The 27,600-nt window shown below is 43.7% G+C and overlaps 1 protein-coding gene across 6 annotated transcripts in view; it reads left to right on the forward strand.

The window, feature by feature from the left end:
• Positions 1-26,345, forward strand: part of RAPGEF4 (Rap guanine nucleotide exchange factor 4) — a 247,792-nt gene extending 221,447 nt beyond the window's left edge. For 5 of the 6 annotated variants that reach the window (XM_053266590.1, XM_053266585.1, XM_053266600.1 and 2 more), the window contains 9 exons: positions 4,475-4,572; positions 11,791-11,916; positions 13,526-13,704; positions 16,296-16,386; positions 17,299-17,349; positions 18,005-18,092; positions 18,413-18,477; positions 23,755-23,809; positions 24,964-26,345. In XM_053266590.1, the coding sequence (XP_053122565.1) occupies positions 4,475-4,572; positions 11,791-11,916; positions 13,526-13,704; positions 16,296-16,386; positions 17,299-17,349; positions 18,005-18,092; positions 18,413-18,477; positions 23,755-23,809; positions 24,964-25,091 (881 nt within the window). In that variant the 3' untranslated portion in view covers positions 25,092-26,345. Of the gene's footprint in view, positions 1-4,474; positions 4,577-11,790; positions 11,917-13,525; positions 13,705-16,295; positions 16,387-17,298; positions 17,350-18,004; positions 18,093-18,412; positions 18,478-23,754; positions 23,810-24,963 lie in introns of those variants that run through there. The other variant, XR_008310598.1, reaches the window with a different exon arrangement.
• Positions 26,346-27,600: the final 1,255 nt, after the last annotated feature.

Genomic DNA, 27,600 nt, shown 5'->3' on the forward strand with positions numbered 1-27,600 from the left:
AAGAATTTTCACTTTGAGGTTTTGCTGGCTCCAGTTTTGTGTGACACTGTGAGCTCTGACAGAGTTAATTAAAGCGACACTGGAATGCAAATAGAAACTCTTGTCAAGGGCCATTCTTTTTTCAAATAAATTGATGCCAGTGGCGTCACCATGTTGCAATTTCAAAAAGATTTCTTTCATCAGAGTGGGAGGCAATCTGACAGATATATGCTGGGAGAGAGAGGTTTGCAAGTCAATTAATAAACCCTTCTGCACCAATCAGTGATGTGATCTTTGAGAGAGAGAGAGAGAGAGAGAGAGAGAGAGAATGAGGCCTAAATATAACTGGGTGTTAATACTTCCTCAGGTAATTACAGCAGTGGATTTACAATAAATCCAATTGTGGTGGCAGCACAGGGCCCCTGGACAACAGGAGGGCCTCAACATGGCTGCTGTCCAGCTTCTGCTCAGAGAGGCCGCTGTTCAGAAATGCTGAACTGTTTGAGACAAGAACTCTTGCCTGCCCTGTGCTCTTTCTTCAAGAGGGTGTGGTGGGGGAGGGAGTTGTGGAAGGTAATGAAGGTGCCTCAGGAAGAGGAGGAGGCACTGGGTGGTGGTGGTGGTGGTGGTGGTGTGTGTGTGTGTGTGTGTGTGTGTGTGTGTGTGTGTGTTTTGGTGTAGGGGAGCTTGGAGTAAGCACACTGAGGCCAGATTTGTGGCCGGATTGTGAGGAGCTCCAAAAGGATCTCTCCAGACTGGGAGTGGGCGACAAAATGGCAAATGCGGTTCAATACTGGCAAATGTAAAGTGATGCACATTGGGACGAAAAACCTCAACTTCAAGTATATGCTGATGGGATCTGAGCTGTCAGTGACTGACCAGGAGAGGGATCTTGAGGTCGTGGTGGACAGCTCGTTGAAAGTGTCAACTCACTGTGTGGCAGTTGTGAAAAAGGCCAGTTCCATGCTGGGGATCATTAGGAAGGGGATTGAAAATAAAACTGCTAATATTATAATGCCCTTATACAAAACTATGGTGCGACCACACTTGGAGTACTGCGTACAGTTCTGGTCACCACATCTTAAAAAGGACATTGTAGAACTGGAAAAGGTACAGAAGAGGGCAACCAAGATGATCAGGGGCCTAGAGCACCTTTCTTATGAGGCAAGGCTACAACACCTGGGGCTTTTTAGTTTAGAAACAAGATGACTGCAGGGAGACATGATAGAGGTCTATAAAATCATGCATGGTGTGGAGAAAGTGGAAAGAGAAATTCTTTTCCCTCTCACACAACACTAGAACCAGGGGTCACTCCATGAAATTGATTGCCAGGAGCTCTAGGACCAACAAACCGAAGTACTTTTTCACACAACGCGTGATCCACTTGTGGAACTCTCTGCCACAGGATGTGGTGACAACCAACAACCTGGATGGCTTTAAGAGGGGTTTGGATAACTTCATGGAGGAGAGATCCATCAATTGCTACTAGTCGGAGGGCTGTGGGCCACCTCCAGCCTCAAAGGCAGGATGCCTCTGAGTACCAGTTGCAGGGGAGTAACAGCAGGAGAGAGGGCATACCCTCAACCCCTGCCTGTGGCTTCCAGCGGCATCTTCTGGGCCACTGTGCGAAACGGGATGCTGGACTAGATGGGCTTCCTTGGGCCTGATCCATCAGGGCTGTTCTTATGTTCTTAGGTGTCGTCATCTTTGCTGACGGGGTGGGGCTCCTGAAGCCTTTCACAGTTTCCTGCTCGTCAGCAAAACCAGTGTGGACGCTTGCTCAGCTCTTTCTTTATGCAGCCCTTTCATCAGTAGCCTGCTTGAGGTGTAAGGGAGAGGCACCCCATGTGCACTTTGCTTCAGGTTAATTGATGCCCCCACCCTATACCTAGCCGCCTGGCTAGTATCTCTATTCTGTTCCCTGCCACCCGGACACGCACACTCACGGATTGTGAGCATGGGAGACTGGGAGAGACAAGTTCCTTGAGCAGCTGCCACCGCCACTAAAGCTGAAGCAGGGTTTAATTTGAAAAACAGAAGGCAAAAAGAAGCCCTTTTCCATAGTGTGTGTGTGTGTGTGTGTGTGTGTGTGTGTGTGTGTGTGTGTGTGTGTAGGCTTGGCTTCTTATCTTGCCATCCTAGGTGATCTTCTCTCCAGAGAAACCTTTGGCGGATATGTGACCATGAGAGCTGCCAAGTTATGTTTATCCACCTTGTGCCATTGCATTGGTTATGTAATAATTATTAATATACAACAATAAAGTTCAGGTGAGTTGCATAGCAAAGAATTCTATAAGAACAGCCCTGCTGGATCAGGCCCAAGGCCCATCTAGTCCAAAATCCGGTTTCACACAGTGGCCCACAAGATGCCTCTGGGAAGCCTACAGGCAGGAGCTGAGGTCACGCCCTCTCTCTCGCTGCTGCTCCCCTCCAACAGGCATTCAGAGGCATCTTCCCTTTAGAGTCTGGAGGTGGCCTATAGCCCTTAGAGTAGCTGCAGAGCGGTTCCCACCTCTGACTGAAACTGTTTCTTCCCAGAGATTCCTTCCCCCAACTCAATATTTTTCGCCATATGGCCAGGCTTACTTTCAACAGGCTACTCAAGATTGATCCCAATCGTGGATGCTTAATTTTGGTTAGTTAATTTTTTTGGTCTATAATGAGGCAACAGCCGCTTCTGGCAGTCAAGTTATTTGGGTCCGGCAAAGCGGGGCTGGGTCCAGGGGAGGCCCAGAAATGAAGCTGAGCACGGGACTTCACTCAGGGCATTTCAGGACAGAGAAATATTCATTCAGAAATGAAAAGTCTTTGCATTTATTAACTCTTTATCCATATTATGTAGCTTCCTTTTGCACAGGGTATTTGTGTTTATCAATGGGCTTTGTTAGATGGCTTACTTCCTCACAGCAACATCTACTGGCCGATGGCATAATAACATAAGGAAAGCCTTGCTGGATCAGACCAAGGGCCCATCTAGTTCTGCTTCACACAGTGGCCAACCTGGTATGTGAGGGAAGTCCACAAGCGGAGAAAAGAGGGCAACTGTCCCCTCCTGTCGGTGTCCCCCAGCACCAGGTGTTCAAAGGCATGCCCCTTCTGATCCTGATGGAAATATACAGCTGTCCAGGCCTTTGATAGCCTGATCCTCCATGATTCTAATACCTTTAAAAAACCATCTAGACTCTCGTTGCACGGTGCATTGTGGGATGTCCAGAAGCCGGGATGCCTTGTCCTGGTCTCCAGAGATCCACGCTGCTCCAAGCAGCATGGATCATGTGGGAGCACAATCTGCACTCCCACTACCGAGGGATGATCAGCTAGGAGGAAGATGAGTTCCACACAGCCTTCCCCCTCCACCCGTCCAACGGTCGTGTGTTTAGCCTTATTGTGTAAATACGTACTTATTATTTATTTATTTATTTATTAAATTTATACCCCGCCCAAACTTATGTCTCTGGGTGGCTATACTTCATGTTTTCTGTCCTGAACCTCCCAGCAATCACGGATGACCCCCAGGTTCTAATATCATGAAAGAGGGAGGGAAACATCTTTGTATCCATCCATGATGAAAACTGCATCTCTTGAGACTACTTTAAAAGTAGTTTAATTTCCCCACAGATGGCCATCAGATGGCACTGCATAATAGTGCGTGAAAGAAGTATGCAGTCTAAACAGCCCGTTGATACATAGATATCCTGTGCAAAAGAGAGCTACATAATGTGGATAGAGAGTTGATAAATGCAAAAAACCCTCCATCTGCAATGGAATATTTCTCCATCTGGAAATGTGCTAACCCTAAACTCACTTCTAAGTAATTATTGAAAGTCGTTGACTGACATCCAGACTGATTTTCACCACTCTCTCCTTCCATCTTTCTTGATGGTTGCTCTCAAGATAATGCTCAGACTTCCTTGTAGTGGTAATGATAGTCCAGTGGATTGCTGAGAAAGATATCTTCATATACAGAACTGTAACCAGGGCCTTTCCCAGATGATGTAGTGGGGTAAAGTAGAGTGAGTTATGAGGTCATATATTAGCCACATATAAGCTCAATAAAAATAATATGAAGAAACCTGAGGGCCATTTCCATAGGGTTAATAGGGTTCCTCTCAGTTCCTTCCCAATTTTTTCCATGCTTCATTCATACCACTTGCTCGCCGGTCCTTCTCTGATCCCTTCTGGATTTATCTCTGTTTCTTCTTATTATTTTGCTTCAGCTTTGTGAAAGGCCAACTTCTTGACTGGCCAAGTCTGTGCAGGGTTCCTCTCTCTCTCTCTCCCTCTCCCCCACGTCTCTGTATATATGGGGGGGCATTTGCTTGCTGATCTTGCGAAACATTGATCTATGTACCCGCACCTGTGCAAGTGCATAGATCGATGTTCTACAAGATCACCAAGAAAATAGCAGTGGGATTCCACTGTTGGCATCCATTTTGTTTTGTTCCAATAACCTAACACTTTGCTTTTGTACATCTTATGCTTTTCCTGTTTACAGAAAAGGTGGTACTCAAACCTAATGATGTTTCGGTGTTTACAACTCTCAGCATCAATGGACGTCTCTTTGCTTGTCCTCGAGACCAGTTTGACTCGCTGGTATGTAAGTATGCTAGTCACTGAAAAATATTTCTGCACAGCAGCTCTCTTTAGTACAAGTTACTAGAATACTAAATAAGGTAAATATTCCTTAGCCTGGATATTTCTTTTTTGCAACCTTTTAGCAAAATGTCATTTGATCGTGGTATAGTGGTTAGAGTGCTGGACTAGGACCGGGGAGACCTGAGTTCAAATCCCCATTCAGCCACGATACTTGCTGGGTGACTCTGGGCCAGTCACCTTTCTCTCAGCCTAACCTACTTCACAGGGTTGTTGTGAGGAGAAACTTAAGTATGTAGTACACCGCTCTGGGCTCCTTGGAGGAAGAGCAGGATATAAATGAATGAATGAATGAATGAATGAATGAAATAAATAAATAAATAAGTAAGTAAGTAAGTAAGTAAGTAAGGCTGGCAAAAGGGCTGAGGAGAGACCACAACTATAGAAAAGGACAGTGTAATCATTTTATTTAAATAGGCATTATTATTGCCTGATTCACCACCAGATATCAAATCCCATATTTTTTGTGGATATGTAGAGAAGAACAGTAGCACAGCCCAGGTTTGTGTTGTAAAAGTGATTTGAAATCCCTATCCTATTTTGTTTTCTGTCATCCTGACTAAATTATTCAACGCAAGACCTATTGGAATTGAGCAGTCCTTTAGAGGCTCCTGAGGATTAATATTGAGGAACTTGGTCTGGATGTCAGCCACTGATTTTATTAAAGCCACTTCTATCCCACATCTTCCACCAGGTTAGGGTGGTCAGGGTGGCTTATAACTTACAGTAAAATAACAAGCAAGCAACACACTATAAAAGGAAACAAGTCAACATTAGCATTAAGTGGTCCCTCAGGCAGCACATATACTAATTAGCATTCACATTTCATAGCCATCAAAAGAAATGTTTAATAAGAAGAATGGCATGCTCAAATCACACAGTTTTTATTTGGGTATGTCATTTTAGAAGTATATGTAAAAAGTTATATGTTGTCATTGTAAAGGGTTATATAGGTGGAATATAATATAGGCACAGAATAAATTCTTTAAAGTAGAACCCCAGTGTTCTCTAACTAACATCAGAAAAGATGTTCTCATTAGAGCATCTGGCTTTCCTTAAATATTATAAATGTTTACAAGTACTCACCAACAAAGTCATTCTGCCATCCTCCAAGGGAGTCCACTTTTGTAGGCTGAGATTTCTTCCCCTAGCTGTACTTTTTGTTCCTTTTAACTTCATTAAAAGCAGCTCTCATTGCCAAGTCGTGTCAGCATGAGTCCTGTTGCTCTGAGCCTTGATCCTGTCTCTTGTTTAGCATCTCCTGAGCCACTTTGTAGCTTCATTTCTTTCACAGGTCTTGTAAAAATGGAAGCCCTGCCATTGCTTTAGGTGCCAAATATCTATTTTAAAAATGCAAAAGATGTAAATAAATCTGGAAGGTGCAAATATTTCCAGATTGTGAGCTATTTCTGGCAGGACCCTGCTTACCCCATCCATCATTGTAAAAGGTTGTGTATATTTTTAGGCGCCATGGGCAGGTTCCAAAGGGCTGCAGTTTATTTGCAGGGGTGGCAGCTTAATTTAGACTTCGTCGTGGTGGTGGTGGTGGGAGAAGCACTTCCCATGGCAACACTTTGTGCGTCGTGAAAAATCAGGGCAGTCTCCACAGCACATATCAGTGAAGCTTATCATAGAATGCTAGAGTTGGACATTGGAGGTCTCCAAACTCCCTGCTCCCAGAAGAATCTGCTACAGAAACCCTGACAGATGGCTGCCCAGCCTCTAGCGAAAGAGAGCCCACGAGTACATAAGGCAGACTTTTCCATGGTTGAACAGCTCTTACAGTTAGGAAATTTCTCCTAATGTCTAGCCTGGATCCAGGGACAGATCTACAATTGAGCAATCATGTGCCCTGCACACGGGCCACCTGAGGCTGCCTGGTTGGGGGCCACTGTGCTTGTCTCTGCAGGCCACCTGCCACTGGGCGTATCAGGGTAGCACACTCCTCCAACACTACTGCTGGCCTTAGCAGCCCTCCTGCTGGCCTCCACAACCAGTATGGTTCCCTTGCAGACCACAATGCAGTATAATGACATCCCCACCCTGGTGCTATGGCAGTGACATCATTATCCTGTGCCATGGGCAGCAAAGGGAACAAAGCCGGGAGCAATGGTGGGGGCTGTGGGGGCCAGTGGTGGGAGCGTCCTGTTAAGGTCAGCAGTGGTCTAAATTTTGGACATGGGTCTGTGCCAATGTTGCTATGTCACTGCCTGAATCTAATTTCCTGTCATTTCAACACATTGGTTCCATTTAGGGATGTGTGAGTTTGCCATCAAACTTGTCCAACTCAAAAGGCTCGCCCTTGAACCGGACCAGCACTGTTCTGGCTCGAGCTGAACTCCCCTGGGCCAGCTCAGAACTGGTTTGGGGGTTCTGCAGTTCAGAGTTGTTTAAAAAGAACTCATCATTCCCGGCGGGGTGCTGCCACAGCTGCAAAAGGGTCTCCAGTATCCCCCCCCCCACTTCATCCCTCCTCAGTCTCTGTAGATTTGTTTCAGCCCATTTTCAGGTCGTTCCAGCCCTTTCTAACATGGTGGCAGCCATTTTGGAGGCCACCACACATGCACCTTGGCCATTTGTGTGGCTGGGTCATGACCCAGGCCATGCAGATGGCCAGGGTGCAAGCATGGCAGCCTCCAAAATGGCCGCTGCCACTGGATAAATGGCATATAAATATAAATATGCCTGGTAAAATCATAGAAAGCATGTCATTCTGATAAAAATGGCTTAGCAGAGTTTCTAAGAGCCTGATCCCGAGGCTTTTATTGAAATGCTTAGAATGCTGACCACATACAAACTTGTCTCCATTGATGTTCATTGCCTTTACATGAAAAGGCAGAGGTACCCATGCAAGCTGATCTGTGATAACCAGTTCACACAACCAAGTTATTCCATTATTGGTGACTGTGGTTCTCATGTGTTATCATCAAGATCATTCATATACTCCTTACTAAGAAGTCATGTCTAAAAGTCTGCTTTTGTGGCCTTATAATATGTATTGCCTTATATTGTCATCTTGGATCGCCATTGTTCAGGCAAGGGAGAAGTATAAACACAGCTGCAGCTGTTTTGAATATTTTTAGTTTAGTTGATTACCTGGCTGAACAGGCAAGCCTGTTTTACTGTATTCACCCAAATAGAAGACGACCCTGAATTTAAGACAACCCCCTTAAAAATAGAGGTTAAATACAGGTTATACCTGTATTTATACCTGTACCTGTTATACCTGTATTTACCTGTATTTAAAAGGAACAGCACTCCGAATTTAAGATGACCCCCCAATTTCTAACATTAAAGAACTTGGGAAAAACCTTGTCTTGGATTCAGGTAAATACTGTACCGTAAATGAAACATAGAATAAAGTTCCCAGAGGAATCAGCTGCAGTAAAAAAGAACTTAAAACATTCTAGTTGTGTGCTCACCTTTCTTCTGCCAGTGCTCAGGATAGCTAGGACTGTGGCCTTAGTAAACAGAAAACTAAGATTAGCTAAATCAGTGCTCTTCATTGCAAGACCTGGGAGCCAGTGGCAGCTTCCACTGTCCCTACGTGTGATTTGGCCAAATCCAAATACTTCGCACATTCTGACACTGTGTGGAAGCACCCATTTCCACTGTGCAGGGCTGTATTTGCTCAGTGCTGGTGGGGCTCCTTTAAGGGAAACTGAGCCATCTCACACTCACACCCTAACATCTTGGAAGGCAGGCACAGAGTGCTCTTCCCAGCACTTTCTCCATAGAGCTCATCTGAGTGCCCCATGTATGTGCACCTTCCAAGATGGTACTGGGGGCTCAACAGGGCCGTGTCTTTGTTAAAGGGACCTCACCAGCACTGGGCAAAGTGCAGGCTTGTGTGGAGGTCAGTGTGGTGGGAAATAGCTCTCACATTGAAGGGTTTTTGCCAAAGTGGAGGTGTCCAGCAATCTTGTATCTTGTAGGATTAGAATGGGTCACTTTCAGTTTGTGACTCCTGAGGACATGGACAAGCTTCAGACTGTATGTCCTACATGCTCTCTTGACCCTTGCCCAACTGGCTTATTTCATCTGGCGATTGTATTATCAGAGAGGTCTGGTAAATATTATAAATGCTACTTTGAGGGAGGGCAGGATTCCTCCTTGTCTTAAGGAGGCTATTATTAGACCTTATTTGAAGAAACCTGCATTGAATCCCTCAGAGTTAGCTAATTACAGACTCGTTTCCAATCTTCCATGGTTGGGCAAGGGGACTGAGCAGGTGGTGGCCTTTTCAAACCTGCTTTCCCATTTCAGATCAGCTTTTGAGCAGAATATGGGGTTGAGACTCCCTTGGTTGGCCTAAGGAATGATCTCTAATTGGCTACTGACAGAGCAAGTATGACACTGCTGATCCTTTTGGATCTCTTGGCGGCTATCAGTACCATCGACCATGGTATCCTTCTGGTTCTCCTGAGAGAGGTGGGATTGGGTGGCACTGTTTTATAGTGGTTCTGTTCCTACCTCTCTTGTAGATTCCAGATGGTGTCACTTAGAAACTGCTGCTCTGCAAAATGAGAATTACTGTATGGAGCTCCACAAAGCTCCATACTATCTCCAATGCTCTTTATCATCGACATGAAATGGCTGGGAGAGAGCATCAGGAGATTTGGTTCAGGTTATTATCAATATGCTGATGATACGCAAATCTATTTCTCCATATCTACCTCATCAGGAAATGGCATAACTTCCCTAACCTCCCTGGAGGCAGTAATGGGCTGGATGAGGGATAACAAACTGAAGTTGAATCCAAATAAGATGGAGGTACTGACTGTGGGGGGTCGGGACCAGAGAAATGGTTTAGATCTGCCTGTTCTGGATGTGGTTACACTTCCAGTGAAAGAGCAGGTACATAGCTTGGGAGTGCTCCTGGATACAAAAGTCACACTGGTTTCTCAGGTTGAGGCAGTGGCCAGGAGTGCTTTTTATCTGCTTTGGCTGATACGTCAGCTACACCAATTTCTGGAGGTAAATGATCTTACCTTGACTACTGTAATGCACTCTATATGGGGCTGCCTTTGTACATAGTCCAGAAACTACAATTGGTACAGGAATGCAGCAGCCAGACTGGTCCCTGGGACAACTCGAAGGGGCCATATAACACCAATCTTAAAATAATTGCACTGGCTGCCGATATGTTTCCGAGCGAAATACAAAGTGCTGGTTATTACCTATAAAGCCCTCAACAGCTTGGGTCCAGGGTACTTAAGAGACCTCCTTCCTTGTCGTAAACCCTGCCACCTATTAAGATAATCAGTGGAGGTCCAGTTAAGGTTGCGACTGGCTCGTTCGCTGGTGACTCGGGACTGGGGCTTCTTTGTGGCTGCCCCTGAGCCATTTTGGAAGGGCGGTATAAAAATCAAATAAATAAATAAATATGCTCCCTGCTGAAATAAGAACATCTCCATCTCTGATTGCTTTTAGGAAAACCCTGAAGACACACCTGTTTCCTCCGGTTTTTAACTGAAATTAATTTAATTTTAAATTGTTTTCTTGACTCTATCCTATGGAATAGGGATGTGCACGAATTGGGGTTTGTTTTAAAAGGGAGGACAGCAGGTCCTCCGTGCAGCTTCTTGCCGCGGCAGGACACCCACAGCAGCCCCTGATGGCACCAGCTTTGAATCAGTGCACAAACCTTGATTGGTGACAGGCACATCCCTACTATGGGATTATTTTAACTTTTTTATTCTGTGAAATTGTTTTAATTGTTTTTACTTGATTTATATTTGTTTAAATTGTATTCACTGCCTAGAGATACACATATCAGGCAATAGATTAGACAGACAGACAGACAGACAGACAGATAGATAGATAGATAGATAGATAGGATCCCATTTGAAAAATGGGCTAAATAGATCTATAGATTTATTTGTTTTTGTTTGTTTGTTTGTTTTTATACCACCCTAATAGTTCTGGGCAGTTTACAGTGAATGTACAGACTGGACATTGCCTGTTATATTAGTTAATGTTTATATCCAGACTAGGTTGGGCCCAGTTGCCTGGATCAGATGTTACCATGCCTTCTGGCCCCGCACACTGGGTGCACCTGTCCCACAGGACATCTATGTGTGGCCTGTGTGCGCTGGATTTTCATGTGTGTGTCCAGTGTAAACATTATGTCTACACATGAATATCTGCCGGAACAGGTATGCCTAGTGGGCAGGGTGGGAAGGTGTGATCGCCACCACACAAAGAGAGAAAATTGGAAGAATTTTTCATTTGATCCAGCCAGTGCAATGCAGCATTCTCCTAAATATGTTCAGTATGGAGTCAGGATTGGCCCGACGTAGCCCTGTCGGTGCATATTCAAGTTAATATTGACACTTCTCATTAAATAGGAAGATGGAAATTTGGAGGGCAGAAAAATCTTCTGTGAGCTGCGTAGGCCTTTCCTGGGGTAAACGAGAAATATGCCGCACCCATAGCTATGGTGCTGACTTGAAATTAGTGATGACAAAGAAATTTTGATGGGGCACTCCCTTTTGTAGCACAGTAGATTGTAATTATGCTTTCTTTTTCAAATGTGAAGCCACCTTGGAAAATTTAAACTCCTGCAAAATCAGAACTTCTCAAAACATGTCTGGACATAATGCTTCTTTTTTCTATCAACTAACTCCTCAACCACTTATTATTCTTCAAGAAATGCTAGATGTTATTTTTATAGTATGTGCAGAATCATGAATAGCTTGTGCTCGTGATTTGCTCCCTGACAACTGTGTTAATGGTAAGAATGAAACAGCCAGTGCTCGTGGTATTGTCACACAGCAAATTGTATGTCTGCGTTGTTCACATGTCTCCGTATGCACCACATCACAGGGCGTGGCCCAAGGGCCCATGATTCCTCCACCTTGCTGAAGCTAAGCAGGTCTAGTTCTGATCTGGCCAGAGCCAGGGTGGGTGATGTTGTATGCTGCCTTTAGTTCTGGCATGGAAGGAAGGTGTGGGATATAATGTAATAAACAAACAGTACTGCAAGTGAAATCCATGCTTCTTCTTACACATATGCTTTCATTTTTTAAAGGAAATTCATGACTTTGAAGCAATCTTTATATTCCTGTTTGTATATGTGAAAATTGAACTGTTAAGAAAGACTAAGAGGTCAGGTCGATAATCAAGTTCTTAGAGCGGTACTGTTCTTTCCCCCAGACGCCATTACAGGAACAAGAAGGCCCATCTGCTGGAACTATGGGAGCGTTTGAACTCATGAGCTCCAAAGACTTAGCATACCAAATGACAATTTATGAGTGGGAACTTTTCAACTGTGTGCATGAGGTAATAAGAATGGATTTGTGAATTCCTGTTCAGCTTTTCCCACCTGAGGCTGACCTAGACATGCAGCACAATTAGGTAGTAGAAGCTTGAGGCAGTTGAGTGGGCTGGGACTCTTCAGATGATTGGTGTGAGCAAATCATTTAGCAAATCAAGGAGGAAGATTCTAGCTAGAGAGTGTTTTTTCTGAGGATGTTCCTAGGAAAAAAGACAGATACAGATGGCCCTCATTATCCATGGGGGTTCTGTTCCTGCCAATTTCAGTAGGTAACAAGACCTTGAGGCAATGGGAAGGGGGGGGGATAGATTCCTCGGGGTTGAAAAAGGGCCCCAAAAAAGCATGGAGGAGGCAGGAAAAAGTGACCATGCCATACTCTCCCGGTCTCCAGCTGTCCAGCAATGAACCCCCCTGCCTCAAATCCCCCAATTTTTCATGAAAATTTGAAGGGGAAATTTTTGTTTTTACATAAGAACCCCAGAATGGCTCCGTTTAGCAAAACCATTCAGCAGAACCACAAACAGATGAATTTCCACTATTTTTGTACCCACAAATAATGAGGTCAGGTCTCCATTGCCCAGCTGCAGATACTCAAAACTGTGTGTGCCAGAACGAGGGCCACCTGTACCAGCCAGTGATCCTCGGATACATCACCACACCTACTGAGTATGTTATGCCCTCAACCCTGAAAAGCTTTTTGCAATGGACCTATGGCCTACACTGAAATGATGGGGGAAGCACTTTACCTAACAGTAAACATACTTTGATGTGACATCCAGATCAGACAAACTATGGTTAATGCAAGCCAGGATAATCTCCAAATCATATTTTGCAAACTCACTTCAAACTATGGCTTGAAGTTGTGGTTTGGAAGCAATTCCTGGTTTGCACTAATTTAAACTTGTGCAATTTGGACATCATGGCCAAATCTGGTAATTGCAGGCCACGAAAGCAGGGAGGAAACTAGCATGCATGAAAAGAGGAGGAGAAGGGAGAGTGCAAACCTCAGAAGAGCAGAGGAGTTCAGAAGAGCAGAAATGTGAGGATGTGTTTATTACATATGTATGTGGGCGTTTGTATCCCACGTTTCTACAACAGCTCATACTCCTGCATCCTCGACAGTACAAGTAATGCAGCTTAGGAGGATGCCATGCCGATGCTGCTTCTCTAGCGATAGAGGCTGGCTCTTCCATTCAGGCCCTGTGATTTACCTCTTTGCATTGCAGAAGGGAGCAGTGAGCATCAATTCACACAGCCGAGCAGCCCTTAGCAGCATTCCTCCTGGCAGGGAGCCAGGATGCCGGCTCTCTCTGGCTGATGATTGGGGTCAGGCCACTCCTCCCCTTGCCATGACATTCATCCTGGGAACCTGGAGGTACAACCTCTCAGTGGCCTTTAGTCTGATGACAGCAGCCAGAGTGTGCTTCCCTTTGCTGTTGCAGTTCCCCGGTTGAGCTTTCTTCAGCCAGCACACAGATTGTTTCCTGCATAGCAAGATCCAGACTTTGAATCCTTTTGAAGCATAACTAGTGATTTCTCCCTGAAAAGTTTTTTTTAATCATCTCTCTATTCCCCACACCCTGTTGCCCTCCCTCCCCACCCCTTCTTTTCTAGTTGGAGCTGGTCTACCACACATTCGGAAGGCACAATTTAAAAAAAACCACAGCCAATTTGGATTTGTTTTTACGGAGGTTTAATGAAATCCAGTTCTGGGTAGTCACAGAGATATGTCTTTGTTCTCAGCTCAGCAAACGTGTTCAACTCTTAAAGAAGTTTATTAAGATAGCAGCTCAGTAAGTATATCCAAATATATTAGAAGCAGTTCCTCTATCAAGAGAGATGTAAAATATGCACCGCATACTGACAGCTGCACACCCCTGATAACCAACAGCTCCTTTGTTATCTCAGATCTGTTTCAGAAAAAGCCCGCCAGGAGTTGCCCAAGGCCATCCTGTCCAATCCGTTGTTTTGTAGGAAGTTGGACCTAGATTTCCCACATCCAGACACTTGAATCATTGCACTAGCCTGCCTTTAATGATCCCACTAATGTGTGATAATATTAAAATGTGTACTATACAGGGTGTAATTAAAAAAAATATGAATGGGTGAACATAAGAACAGCCCTGCTGGATCAGGGCCCAAGGCCCATCTGGTCCAGCATCCTGTTTCGCACAGTGGCCCACCAGATGCTGCTGGAAGCCACAGGCAGGAGTTGAGGGCATGCCCTCTCTCCTGCCGTTACTCCCCTGCAACTGGTACTCAGAGGCATCCTGCCTTTGAGGCAGGATGCCTCTGACTTTACTCTTTAAAGAGTAAAGAATGCCTTTACTCTTTAACACATTTGCTAAAGAGTAAATAGTGACTAAAACAAATCACAAAGGGGTCATTTTGAAAAGTTTAAATTCTCTGTCATTACCATTACATATAGCACCTAACTGCAGGAGTTACTGAGTGCTTTCAAGCTCTGCCCACATCGGCAGACACTGAAAGCATTGCCACCACTCTAAAAGGTACATTTGGTGTCACACAACCTGGGGCTCTTGTGTTAACAACACACTGCAAAGAGATTTTTTTTTAGGCTGTAAAAAGGCGTACTGTATGCTTCAGTCTGTGTGGTGTGTCCAGAACAGATGTGTCTTCTGCCCAGTAGAGGGCAATAGCATACATAGCCTGGGAAGAAAAAGTGGTCCTTTCCCCTAGTTAGTAGCAATGTAAGGGCTGAAGTGTTAATAAATCAAATAATTTGAACAATTTCCATATGCATTTTAATAAAAGTTACTCCCCCCTCCAAAAAACCCCCATCAGAATTGCTTGAGGTGAACAGCTACCTAGTAAATCAGTATCACCATGAAATAAATCTCAGGTAGTTTAGCTTGATGCCCTTTTCTGTATTTCCATATTTCTTGTATCACTAAGGAGTACTAAACAGTGAAAGTATTCAGGCTTCTTGTAATGCAAGGATCTGTGGAAGTCTGACACTCAAGATATTTCTCATATAAACTGTAACTTTGTTTCCACCCAGCCCACCCCCTATTATTTCAGTTTTGTGGAGCTCTTTTATCACAATAAAAATTGCTACTATGGCAACAGGCTTTTTGTGCAGGAAAATAAAACAATAAGCCTAACAGGAACATGAGTTCGAACAGGAAGATCAGACATAGTTCAAAATAAGCAAGTATGGGAACACAATTTTTTGTTAGCTTTTAAAGGTCTTGACCAAAGCAATATGTATACACTCACTAGCCCTGTTCAGACATTCTGTTGTATGTGCGTACGGGTGTCTGAGCAAGGGACATGGACATGTAGATGTGATTGTGTGAATGACTGTACCTGTGTGTATTTTAGAAGTGAACCTGAGTACAGACTCCCTCCATTGCAGGGTCCAGATAGCAAGTGTGTGGTATGTGCTTTGGTTGTAGTAATGTGTCAGTAACTATACAAGCATATAGATCTGTATGTGTGTACAGATGGTATTTGTGTTGAACATAACTTGTGAACAGGGCTACTGTGATCCAGAAGACTCCAGGAGTAGTAGAATGTGTGCTGCTGCTCCCAGCGATAAACTGAGTCAGTTGCTATATGGGGATCTTCTCTATGCAAATACAAGCATGCTTTCTGTTCCTCGGTCAGCAAGTTTTTTTACCCCCTGGAGGAAAACACCTCTTAAAGAATGGAGGGAGAGTTGGTGGACCCCCAGCACCTCAACCGCCGTCCCCTGAAGTGACAAGTTCTGCTAACACAGATGCCAGTTCTTGTCCACCTCTAGGCTGGCACCCCGTCAAAAGGCGAGGGTTGGCCCAGGGGCTGCTCTGCATGCAGGGTGTAATCTGTTGTTCCATTTGCAGCAGACTTTACTTATTTGATGATACAACCAACTCAGGATATTGGTGTATGATTATCACTCTACATACTTTACTGGCCCATGCAATTACAACTTAGTGTGCCTGTTGTGACATCTTTCATAGACGTCCTGACTCCTTTCTTGAGTTTTCCTTTATTGTGTGTGGGGTCAGATAGTCCACTTTTCACATGCTCTAAATAAACTAGTATTTGGAGCATGTGTAGGGGACAATTCATCCATCTCTCCCTGGAAAAAAGGAACATGCTAAGAGGACATTGGGATGTCCATGAAAGATATTGGGATGGGCAAGCTTTTGACTCTTCCCCCTTTTAATTGCATGGTTTGTTTCTATGGAGGGAGGTGGGTATTTTCCCCCACCTGGCCAAATGATGAGCTTTAAGTGTGCTGTTAAGGCCTGTTTTGAGGAACACTATCAAACTGTAGAACTCCAGGATTAGAAGTCAGTCCTCCCACTATCTCCCCTCTCCTCATTCTCAGCTTCTTTCTGCTTGTTCCTAAGACTATGAACCTCTTATATTTCAGCTGCAAGGAATACAAAAATTTGAATTCCTTTTTTGCTTTAATTATGGGATTAAGCAACGTTGCAGTGAGCCGCCTCACAATGACATGGGAGGTAAGTGCTAGACAAAACCTAATTCTACAAAAGTTGACTTTTAATTTGGCTGCTATTTTGAGAGAGAGAGAGAGAGAGAGAGAGAGAGAGAGAGAGAGAGAGAGAGAGAGTGTAGGCCTAGAGAAAAATCCAAAGTGTTGAATTTTGATTCCTACAAGGGGCTGCTCTAGTGCATTGGGATCTTTGGACTTTTTATTTTTATTGTATTATTTTATTTGTATTTAACACATTTTTATACCACCCAAAATGCAAGTTCTCTGGGCGGTTTACAAGATAACCACCAATAAAAAGATCAACACATTTCAACAACCAAAATTTAAAATGTTAAAACTATTATCTTGGAAGATTTGCCCCCCCCACACACACACACATCACAAACTGTTTTTTCAAATTTCTCCAGTTTCAAAAGCAGTTTGCCCTGATGCTTAAGGGAAACAGAAGGTTCTAGGGTACTTAAGACAGCCCTCCATTGCCATAAATCCTGCAGCCTATTCAGATCATCTGGGAAGGTCCAGTTACGGTTGCCACCGGCTCATCTGGTGGTGACCCGGGGCCGGGCTTTCTCTGTGGCTGCCCCAGAGCTTTGGAATGCAGTTCCTGTCAAAATAAGAGCACCTCCATCTCTGATTGCTTTTTAAAAGACCCTTAAGACACACCTTTTTTCTCAGGATTTCAGTTAAAATTAATTTCAAACTTTTTTTTAATATTGTGAAATTATTTTAATTATTTTACTCTGTGAATTGTTTTTAATTGCTTTTATTCTGTGAAAAGTGTTTTAATTATTGTAACTTGGATTGTGTACACCACATATATATCAGGTGGTATTCAAATATAATGGCTTGTACCCTGGAATTTGATGGGAACAGACTACCTCAATTTGACACAGGCTTCTGCTTATTTTCTTATTGACAGAAACTTCCAAGCAAGTTCAAGAAGATCTATGCAGAGTTTGAAAGCTTAATGGTAAATGGCAACAGAGTCTAATTCTGTGCATCGCCTGGATTCACTCTAAGTACCTGATCTGAATTTCTCAATTTTTTATCATTTTATGTGTCCTTGTTTGACTTTAAGGAGTTTATGATCCCATTATAGTACTGATAAAACAAGCATGTATGACTAATAAATTATACTCTCAGGGAACTTATTCTGAGAAAATGTATGCCCCACTTAAAGTCGATCTGGGACATTTAGAAAACTTTATCTTCCCTTTATATCTCTGTTAGATTGTATAGTCCAGCTTCAAATTTTATCATGCATTATTGTTACAGAATCATGGTTTTACAGCTTGTGGAGATGACTCAGACAATGCATGACAGAGAAAAATGAGAGAATTCTATTCAGAAAAACATTTTGTGTTATAGCCACACCTATAGCGATACTTTCCCACTCAATAATAAACTCTTCTTTTTCTAAAGAATTACAGTGGATTCAAAGAGCTCACAACTTATATGGGAAAGGCAACAAAGGACATGGAGGGTGGTGGCTGCTCTTATTTTTAAGGAAGAATAGAATAGATCACAAGATAGTTACCATTAAACAGCAGCTGCTGCTTGTAAATAAAGCATGTTTGCATCTTACCCAATGCTTATACAGGTCTGACTGTTTCTTGTTTTCTCAGGACCCCTCAAGAAACCACAGAGCCTACAGATTCACTGTAGCTAAGCTGGAGCCTCCTGTTATCCCTTTTATGCCTTTACTTATAAAAGGTAACCAACCAAAGAGGGGGGAAATGCAGCGAGATGAATGAAAAATAAAATGAGAGATCTCAGCGGCGACATTTGATCCCTCTTCCCCCATTCTTACAAGTCCTAAGAAGGAGAGAGAGAGACGTTTTCCATGGCTTAAACGGAATATGGATGAAAACATCTTTTGCTATTAAACATTTTAAAATAATGTTGAAACTTACTCATCTTTACAAGCAAATGCTTTGAGTATTTGCCACGGCATGTCTGAATGGAGAAAATGTAGATTTTAAATTTTGTGCCTGGATTTGGCCACTGAGAGTCTTTCTTTATTTGTATTGCAGACATGACATTTACTCATGAAGGGAACAAGACATTCATCGACAATCTAGTAAACTTTGAAAAAATGGTATGTAAAGTGTCATCCCCAAGGCAGCATTTTGACAAGCACTCTAAGGGGGAAGACCACCTGTGGAAGTCAGGGGAGAAAATATATCATTGATTTTTTTGACATGGATTTCTATCATGCTGGGTAACAGGTACCTGAGCAGGGAGTTTTCACTCTGTGGCACTTACCATGGGTACGTACGTACACACACACACACACACACACACACACACTTATTTCAGAGCTCCGTTTATCTTCAGGGCTTCTACTGGGCTCCTTTCAGATCCAACTCTTGTTGGCAAGGTCCTGAGTTGGTTTCCTCTATTTGTTTTCAGTTCATTTTTTATTTTTTAGAAACCGGCTTTAACTGATGTTTTTGCTGCTGCCTGCTGTATTGATGGTGGCAGGAGCTGCCGTGTGGGCCTGGTGGAAGCTGTACTGAAAACTCATAACTGCTCTGGGCCTGGGATACAGCATAATCCCAGGGCCATGTATGGTTGTTGTTTTGTTTGTTTGTTTGTTTGTTTGTTTGTTTTGTTTTGTTTTGGAAGTGCTTTTTTTTTTCAAGTGCAAAGTGAAAATACGGCAGTTGGTGCATTGGATGCTGCCATTTTTCTTAGCAGTGCCCCCCCCCTCTTTCACCCAAATCGCCCCAGGGTGAAGCTGCATCCCAGGGCAGTTGTGCATATTAAAGATGACTCCCACCAGCTGGCCAATGCAGCTGTACGTTGCAGCTCCTGCAACTGCTCAGGAGCAGCCCAAGGTTTGGAGGCGTCTGCGGCAAGGGGTGAATTGCTGCCTTTCCCCCCTCCCAGGGCATGCCCTGCCCCTTGCAGGCTTTAAAAGGGACAGGAGGAGGAGGAGAGGCCAGCTGTCCCTTCTTCTGCCCCCCCCCTGCTGCCACCATTTCAAAGCCTGAAAAGGTTTGCTCAGCAGCTCTCCGTTCCATCCTCCTGTCCTCTCCCTGTGCCCCTTTCAAAGCTTTCAATGATCACTGCCGGCTTTGAAAGGGCCAGGGCAAGAAGGGGCTGATGACAGCCTCATCCCCTGTCTCTGCTGCAGCATCTAGCTCTGTTGTCTTTTGTAGTGCTCCCAGGAGCACTACACAGGACAGCAGGAGGAAGACGGGAGGAGGAGGAGAAAGTGTGAAGACAGAGGAGCTACTTTAGGAGTGGAGGCTCAGCCAGTGGGCAATGCCCACAGGGAACACACCCAGATGCAGCAGTGGAGAGAAGGGAGAGGCAGGGGCAGACAGGGTGGCTTCCACGGTCTGTGCACTGCTGACTCCGGTGGCAATGAAAAGATCCATTAGGGAAAGATCTTTTAGCTCTTTTAAAAAATTAAATGGGGCTCCAAAAGCAAACCACCTCCATACTTGTTCACAGGCCATCCCTTGATTTGGGAATAAATGGAACCCAAACCAGATGGCTCTCATTCTGTTCAGTTTCCATTCCTTCTGGAAACAAACATACATTCCTAGTGATTATTTCAAAATTGCAACTGGCATCCAATTCCAAGATGCTTGTTGTTACACACAGGTTAAAAAATGAAGCACTTATTATTTTACTCCAAAATACTGTAGCGACGACACTTTCTCTTCCAGGTTAGTTTTATTTACCTCACACTGGCAAATGAAACAGTGGCAAGTTCACTCACAACTGGATGATTTATCTCTCTAATTGTTTTCTGTAGCCATTTTTGCTGGCAGGTACTGCTTTCATTTCTAATGATTAGACGATTATTGATCTGCCTAGCATGTCCTGCTTCCTTAGAAAACAGGTTTCCTTGACACCTGTCAGTTAAGAGAATTTATCTTCTGTCTGCTCTCTTTTTTATTTTTAAATTATCACCCAGATTACTTGTTCTCCGCATAAACCTCTAGAGGGCAACATCCTACACACCAAGCGAGTGTGTTGTAAGGACATGCTGGCAGTACTGCACAACTTTAAAACCCATTTAAAAGCTTTATTCATTTTGCAGATAGATTTGGTAGAGCATGTTGAGCAGACAGTGATGCTTCTGGAGCCTTTAAGGACTGTCTGCATTTTATCACACATTCCACAACCCTTTCTCTGTGGTAGGTGGCATACATACTGCGGATGAGGTGATGAACCTGTCTCTGGTCTGTACCATTTCAGACTGCAGGTTGGGACTGACATGGCTGAATGTGCCTCTATTTAAAATAAATAAATAAATAAATAAATCCCTGGACCTAGAAAACAAAATGTCAGGGAGAAGAGTTCTAGTTAGCCGTCTCCTTGAGAAGTCAGTTTTCAATATACATAGGTTTTTTATTTTATTTTATTTTATTTTTATTTTTATTTTATTCAATTCATGGAGGAGCATTCAGTCATGTGAACTGCCTACAGTCTGAACTAGTACTGCCCAGGCACATCTCACCTGCTCTTTATGAGAACTAGGTCTTAATCTGTGCCAAAATCCAGGGATTCCCCCCAAATTCTCTTGTTCGTTGCCCTATTCTATGGGGCTGTAATTCACAGACTCACCTATAAGAATAGTGGGGTCTGTAGGAGGTGCTGAGCAGTCAAATATTTAGCACCTGTGTTGCTAGAGTGACTAGATGCAAAGGAGAACAGGGCTCCTGTGTACTTCTAATTGCTTGTGCAGAAGAGGAAATTTTGGCAAGTGCATCTTTTCGTGTAGGGGTGGAGAAGAGCTGGTAAAATTCTCCTTTCTACACAGCCCTTCGTGGTGCAGGAGGGCTGACATTTTTGGATCTGGATATGACTAAAGAAGCCCTATTCAGACACCATGTCGTATGAGTGGACAGACGTATGTACAATCGTACATGTTACTGTGTGAATGACTGTACTTGGTTAGAACATAAGAACATAAGCCCTGCTGGATCAGACTCAAGGCCCATCTAGTCCAGCATCCTGTTTCACACGGTGGCCCACCAGATGCCTTCAAGAAGCCCACAGGCGGGCGGTGAGGGCTTGCCCCCTCTCTTGCCATTGCTCCCCTGCCACTGGTATTTAGTGGCATCTTTTCTCTGAGGCGGGAGGTGGCCTATAGCCACCAGGCTAGTAGCCATTGTTAGACCTGTCCTCCATGACTTTGTCTAAGCCCTTTTTAAAGCCATCCAAGCTGGTGACCATCACCACAAACTGTGGCAGAAAGTTCCTTAAAAGTGAACTCTGGTAAAGGCCCCTCAGTTTTCTGTTGTACCTGCGTTCTGCAAAATATGTAAATGACTGCCCCTGTGTGCAGATCTGTACCCGTGTACAGTGTACACTCGCCGTATGAATCCTGAACGTGTGAATTGGGCTTGTGTCCACTGCTGATGCCTCGACTGCTCCTTCAAGCCACTTCCTCCTCCAGCCACAATTTGTTCTGCCAGGGCTAGGAGACCGGGCTGGAGAGCAGTGACGGTTCTACATCTCTTACCCTGACTCGGAAGGTGCCCAGGGCAATAGCACAGGTGTGGAGTAGGTAAGGCGAAAGAAGAACAGAGGATGGGGGGAGTGGGGTCGCGTTGAGCTGGGGACCTACCCAGAGCAAGCTTATGCCTGCCATGCCTTCTTGATGGAAAGGTGAGATGGATGGGAAGAGACAGAAGCCTTGTTCCCAGAATCCCTGGGTTGAGGGGGAGAGTGGCAAGGCATCTGGCAGCCTCTCTCTCCGTGCTGTGCTTCCCCAAGGCTTGGCTGCCATGGCGCCTGCAGAAAGCAGCTGCAGCAGCCCTTCCAAGGTGGCTCTGCAGCACAAGGGTCTCCATCCATGGCGGTAGAAAATAGTGCCATCAACCCCTGGTTCTTCTTTTTACTGCGACTCCTCATCCTTGAGGTGTGAAATGAGGATTAGAGAATTTGTGCATATTGGTTTTCAGGTTGTATGGATCTGAACAAAGGAAATTCACACACTGATTCTTATGAGGAAAAAGAAGGGGCAAGCGTTCTTTCGTTTTTGGAACATAAAGATTATGCAAAAAGGACGTGACTTAAACCCAGAGCAGTTTTTGTTTGGCACGCATGAATATTCATAACATTTTGAAACCTGGGCTAGGAATGGATTAGCAGATAATGTGCTGGCCTACTGCCATTATTCTAGGCTGCAGACAACCTGAATTGGTATTGCAGTGTGCCGTGTAGGCAGCAGGAAGTGGAGGGGGCCCCCTCAGAGTATCCATTGTATTCTATGACAGGTTCTCTTGGGGGTGGATCCAGGTGTAGGGCTGTAGGGCTTTCCAGTAACTGGCTGGAAATGGGCTGACAGAAAGCGAACTGGAGGGATAGACAATCCCAATGAACAAACTTCTAGGTGGCTGTTACACAAATACCTCCAGTACTATTTCCCCTGAACCAAGCACCCTTTCGCAAGCCTTACGTGTAAATAGACTGACAACAACAGAAAATCACCTACCATTTCTTTATGCAGCCATACTGAGGCCAACTCCAGTGCTACAAAACCAGCCTTGCAAGTGAAGATTCTGAAAAGAGGGAAAGGGCCTCATTGAACAGCTGAGTGGGAGGGAGCCCTCCTGCCCAGGGGGAGCCTTGCACTCGGTCATTCCCCCCCACCTCCTACCTTGCTTTTTACTTGCATGTGAATGAAAAACAGCAGCACACACAATGCCCAACGCTTGCCCTGCCCAAGGAATGATTGTGGGAACCAGCCTAGTATACTCCTGATCCCTGTGGAGGCAAACAGCAGCGGAGGCCCCTTGCTCTCATGCCCTCCTGCCTGGCCAATGTTCCACACAGAATGCTAGTCTAGATGGCGCTGGTCTGATCCCACAGGTGGGCTTCTTTATGTTCTTACAAAGATATGTTCAACAGCATTGCTGTAAAGCCTCTCAGATCTTGCTCAAATGTGCAGAAATACATGACACAATCCTTCCAGGACTGTACCATTTCAGAATACAGGTAGGTAGGGAACTGTGTGTCAAAATGTTCCCTCATATGGAAAGTGCCTCGCATATGTAAAACTAACATGAGGGGAAAGATTAGGCTACCTTAAGTGGCACAGCGGGGAAATGCTTGACTAACAAGGAAGGTTGACGGTTTGAATCCCCACTGGCACTATATCGGGCATCAGTGATATAGGAAGATGCTAAAAGGCATCATCTCACACTGCGCAGGAGGAGGCAATGGTAAACCCCTCCTGTATTCTACCAAAGACAACCACAGGGCTCTGTGGGCGTCAGGAGTCACAATAGAAAATTGACTTGATGGCACACTTTACCTTTAAAAGCTTTGATATGGCTACCTTATCATCTGTCAGGCTATAGTGTTAATTTTAATCCATTGTTGACTGTATTCCTTTCTTTTCTTTCAGCGCATGATCTCTAACACCATCAGAACAGTGAGATTCTGCCGGAGCCAGACTTTCAGTACGTTTTGCAAATATATGTATTAACTGAAATGTTCCATCTGTATTGAATGCTATGGGTTATTGACTGGGGTGGCCAACTGGAGGCTTCCACGGGCTCCTTTTCTTTTGGCAGACCTTTGTGAGCTTCCAGCCTGAAACAGTGGCTTGAGGAGGTGGGCCCAGTCACAAAATGCTTTTACAAAACTTTGCATCTGCAGGGAAAGGGGTTTTCGCATCAAAACCCTCGAATACTAGCGTGATTTTGCTGCAGAATAGGAGGGGGAACAAGAGAAAGTAAAAGCTACTTTGAGCACCACAGACTGAAAATTGTGCAAGCAGCCTCCACCCCCAGCCAGCCAGCCAATGATTTTCAGTAATGCCTGGAAGGGAAGGGAGGGAGAGGCAAGCCCAAACTCCCGGGCGTTTTCACACAGCAAGCTTTACTGTGAGTTTCCTGTGCGGCTTTACAAAAAACGATGCAAAAAGTGGGGTTTTTTTACCCTGGATATAAATCAGGCTACACTCTTAACATGCAATGAAAAACCTTAATTGTGTGTGAAATTCTCCCTGATAGCTCACAGAGACTTGGAGTTAAATCTGGTCGATAAGTGAGCACACACTCTCCATTCTGTAGGAGATGTGAGTGAAAAGCTCTGTGTGAAAAATGCCCTGGAGAGCTACTTCAGATAAGTCCCAAATCTACTAGGAGCTCCAGAGCTATGTAATGCCTGTCCTGGTTATAGACTATGTGCACAAGCTACAATGACAAACTACAGGCTCAATCTAGTCCCACTGAAATTAGCTTTTGTTGGATTGTGCCCTGGGTTGTTTTACTAGAGAAATGAAAGTACAGTTTTTAGACTATGGGTGTGCTTTTCGGGAAGCTGCAAATATTATCCCTTCTAATAAAATAATGAGCAAAATATCTCAAATATCAGTGAATATAGCAAAGAAAACCTAAATGAACAACAAGTTTGTGGGATGAATATCAAGGAAGATTATCACAGGGTGAACTAGGAAATGGTGAAATTAGCAGAGGATAGATTTGTAAGTGGATTGCTCTAGCTTTGCATGCTTATATATTATGGTGCTGGAAGATGAGAGAGTTGTATATTCCACTCAGGTCTGAGTTTGACTAAGCGTACCGATAGCACATCATTTCTGTTTCATCAGATCCTGATGCATCTCTGGCAAATAAGAACCATCAGGATGTCCGAAGTTATGTACGACAATTAAGTGTGATTGACAACCAGAGGACTTTATCACAGATGTCACACCGACTAGAGCCACGGCGTGCTTAAATGGTTCAAGTAATTACACCTCCCTTTTCTCCAGTACAAGGTCATTTGTTTAAAAGGCCACCTCTTTCTGCTACTGCACTGCCACTGCAAATATAAGCAACAACAGATTCTAAGATCATAGGTAATTAACGCACAAAATACCACCATCTGAGAAATGACAGAGGAGTTTGGCTGTTAGAGAGAGAATTCAATGTAGCTGGGAGGCTGCTGCGTGTCGTATATTCTTAGTTAATTTTGAAGCATACTAAAAGTCTTGTACATAATAGAAATTGAGAGAGAGCGAGAGCGCGGGAGGGAGAGAGGGAGGGAGATTCCAAAAGCAAACAGTTTAAATAGCTGGTGAAAAATGAACCGAAACCTTCTGCCATTTCCAAGGAATGTACAGGTGGGTTCTCTTATTTAATAAAAGGAATTGCAATGTTTTCTAATCCATTATGAAATCCAAGCCAAATTTTGCCATGGGTTTTGCATGTTCAGCTCACATGAACTTCAGTAGCAAAAAATAACTAATGGCAGAAATTAGGAATTAGGTACAGTAATAAACTACCATGGCTTTAGTATTCAGGGAATAGTTAAACGCTTTTCCTTGCACGAGAAGTATATTTTTAAAAAAATTAAAGTCAGCTCTTAACCACATTTGCCTTACATAGGTAGAGCAGTGTGGCCATTTAAGTTTACCTTAGGACTGAGTGAGTCTATAATACATAGGTACATATTTGTTTACATTTCATCACTTCTTTTGGCTTTTCTTTAAAAAGAAAAACTGCCAATCAGGATTTTACAAAATGCCAGTACAAAAGTGATGCAGTTTTCAAGAAACAGCATCAAAAGCAGCAAAAAACAACAACAAAACATTTTCTTCAAAAGGAGCACAATATGCACAAATATTTCAAGACATTTTCCTGGACAATGAAACCTTTGACATCAGCTACCGTTGTGGCTGATTAGCTCATTTTTTTCTGGACGTTAATCTTTACAAATTATGTCCTAATTTTCAGGAACTGTTTTGCACTTTTAAGTAGGCAGTATACAGAAATGTTAATTCATTGTGTGTTGTTATTTATGTGTTAGTTGTGGCATAATAATTATTTTTTATCTATTTTAGTTAGCATGTAATTGAAGTACAATATGGTCTTTGTACTTAAGTCTACATCTCTAGGAAACTAGAAATGTGTCTCCAAACTAGGAGAAATGTGTTGTATGTTTTATGTAAATAAAATGCACTATCAGAATTAAATGTAACTGCCAAGGAAAGTTTGTTTGTTGTCCTTCATTACAAAGCCTAGTGTCTGCTATTTGTACCTTGCTCTCTGTTGATCTATTACTATAGATACAATCATTTGCCTATCGTAGACTATAACTGAACTTTGCTCATCAAATACTTTGCTCAGTATTTGATAAGCACCTCCCTCCCTCTTCTCTCTGAGTGATTTAATTAATAAGCTGCAGGCTCAGATGTATTTAAATAACAGAACAATGTGGCTCTGTTGCTGTGTTCAGTGACATAAAATCTTTTTTTTAAGAAGAAACCCCCCAAAAGAATCCAAAAATTATTGCATATAAATTATTTAGATCTTGCGTTCTTAGGCCAAACCAATACTCCCAAACAGAGCACACTCAATAAACAGCTTCTGCCTTTTATCAAATAGATTGAATGAAGGATACAGGGGAGGACAAGGGACAAATAATGAATGCCATATTGGCTGACATCCTAAAGAAACAATTGCATAATGAGCAAAGTTGTACTAAACAGGACTGCACAACATGGGCCCTACGACTGTTTTGGGACTACAATTCCCATCATCCCCAGCCACAGTGGCCAGCAGCCAGGGATGATAGGAGTTGCAGTCTAACATCTGCAGGAGAGCCCAAGTAGTGCCACCTTGTCCTAGAACAACAAGAAGGTTTCATTGTTGTGCCCCAAAAACCCACAAGATTTTGGCATTTGTGAAAAATGTTCCATTTTTTAAAAATGAGACATGCTGTAGTTGCACATTGTTGCACAAGCATGCCTGTAGTTGCACAACACTAGTCTGGAATGCATGTTCCGGGCTTGGCCTGAGTAGCGCAGCTGCTTGACGCTAGCAGGACTCCAGGATGTCCTTCCACACAAGCACTTTGTTAATCGGGATGTCAGCCCCTGTCTCCTCCCAGACGACCTGAATCGCATCCCCACCCTTTATAAATGATTTCAAAATACCAGGATAGAATCTGGGAGTTAAATTTGCAATTTATCTACAAGTTAGAGCTATAAGTGGTAGGCTTGACTGATTTGGGAAAAGGAAATTCCCTCCAAACACTTTAGAAATGTGTCTTTTAAATGAGCCCATGCAGACCTGGGAGGAAGGGCCATATGTGACAAGGTCTGGCGGGAGAAATCTTCAGACCTGGAACAGGGAGCTTGTAGAATCGGGACTTAAGCAGCTCTCCCCTTTTAAAGTGCCTTTATAACTGTAACCTCAGGTTACATTTTACTCGGAGAAATAGAACCTGGCTGAGGACGAATTTA

The sequence above is a fragment of the Hemicordylus capensis genome, chromosome 1 (assembly GCF_027244095.1).
Source record: "Hemicordylus capensis ecotype Gifberg chromosome 1, rHemCap1.1.pri, whole genome shotgun sequence".
NCBI lineage: Eukaryota > Metazoa > Chordata > Lepidosauria > Squamata > Cordylidae > Hemicordylus > Hemicordylus capensis.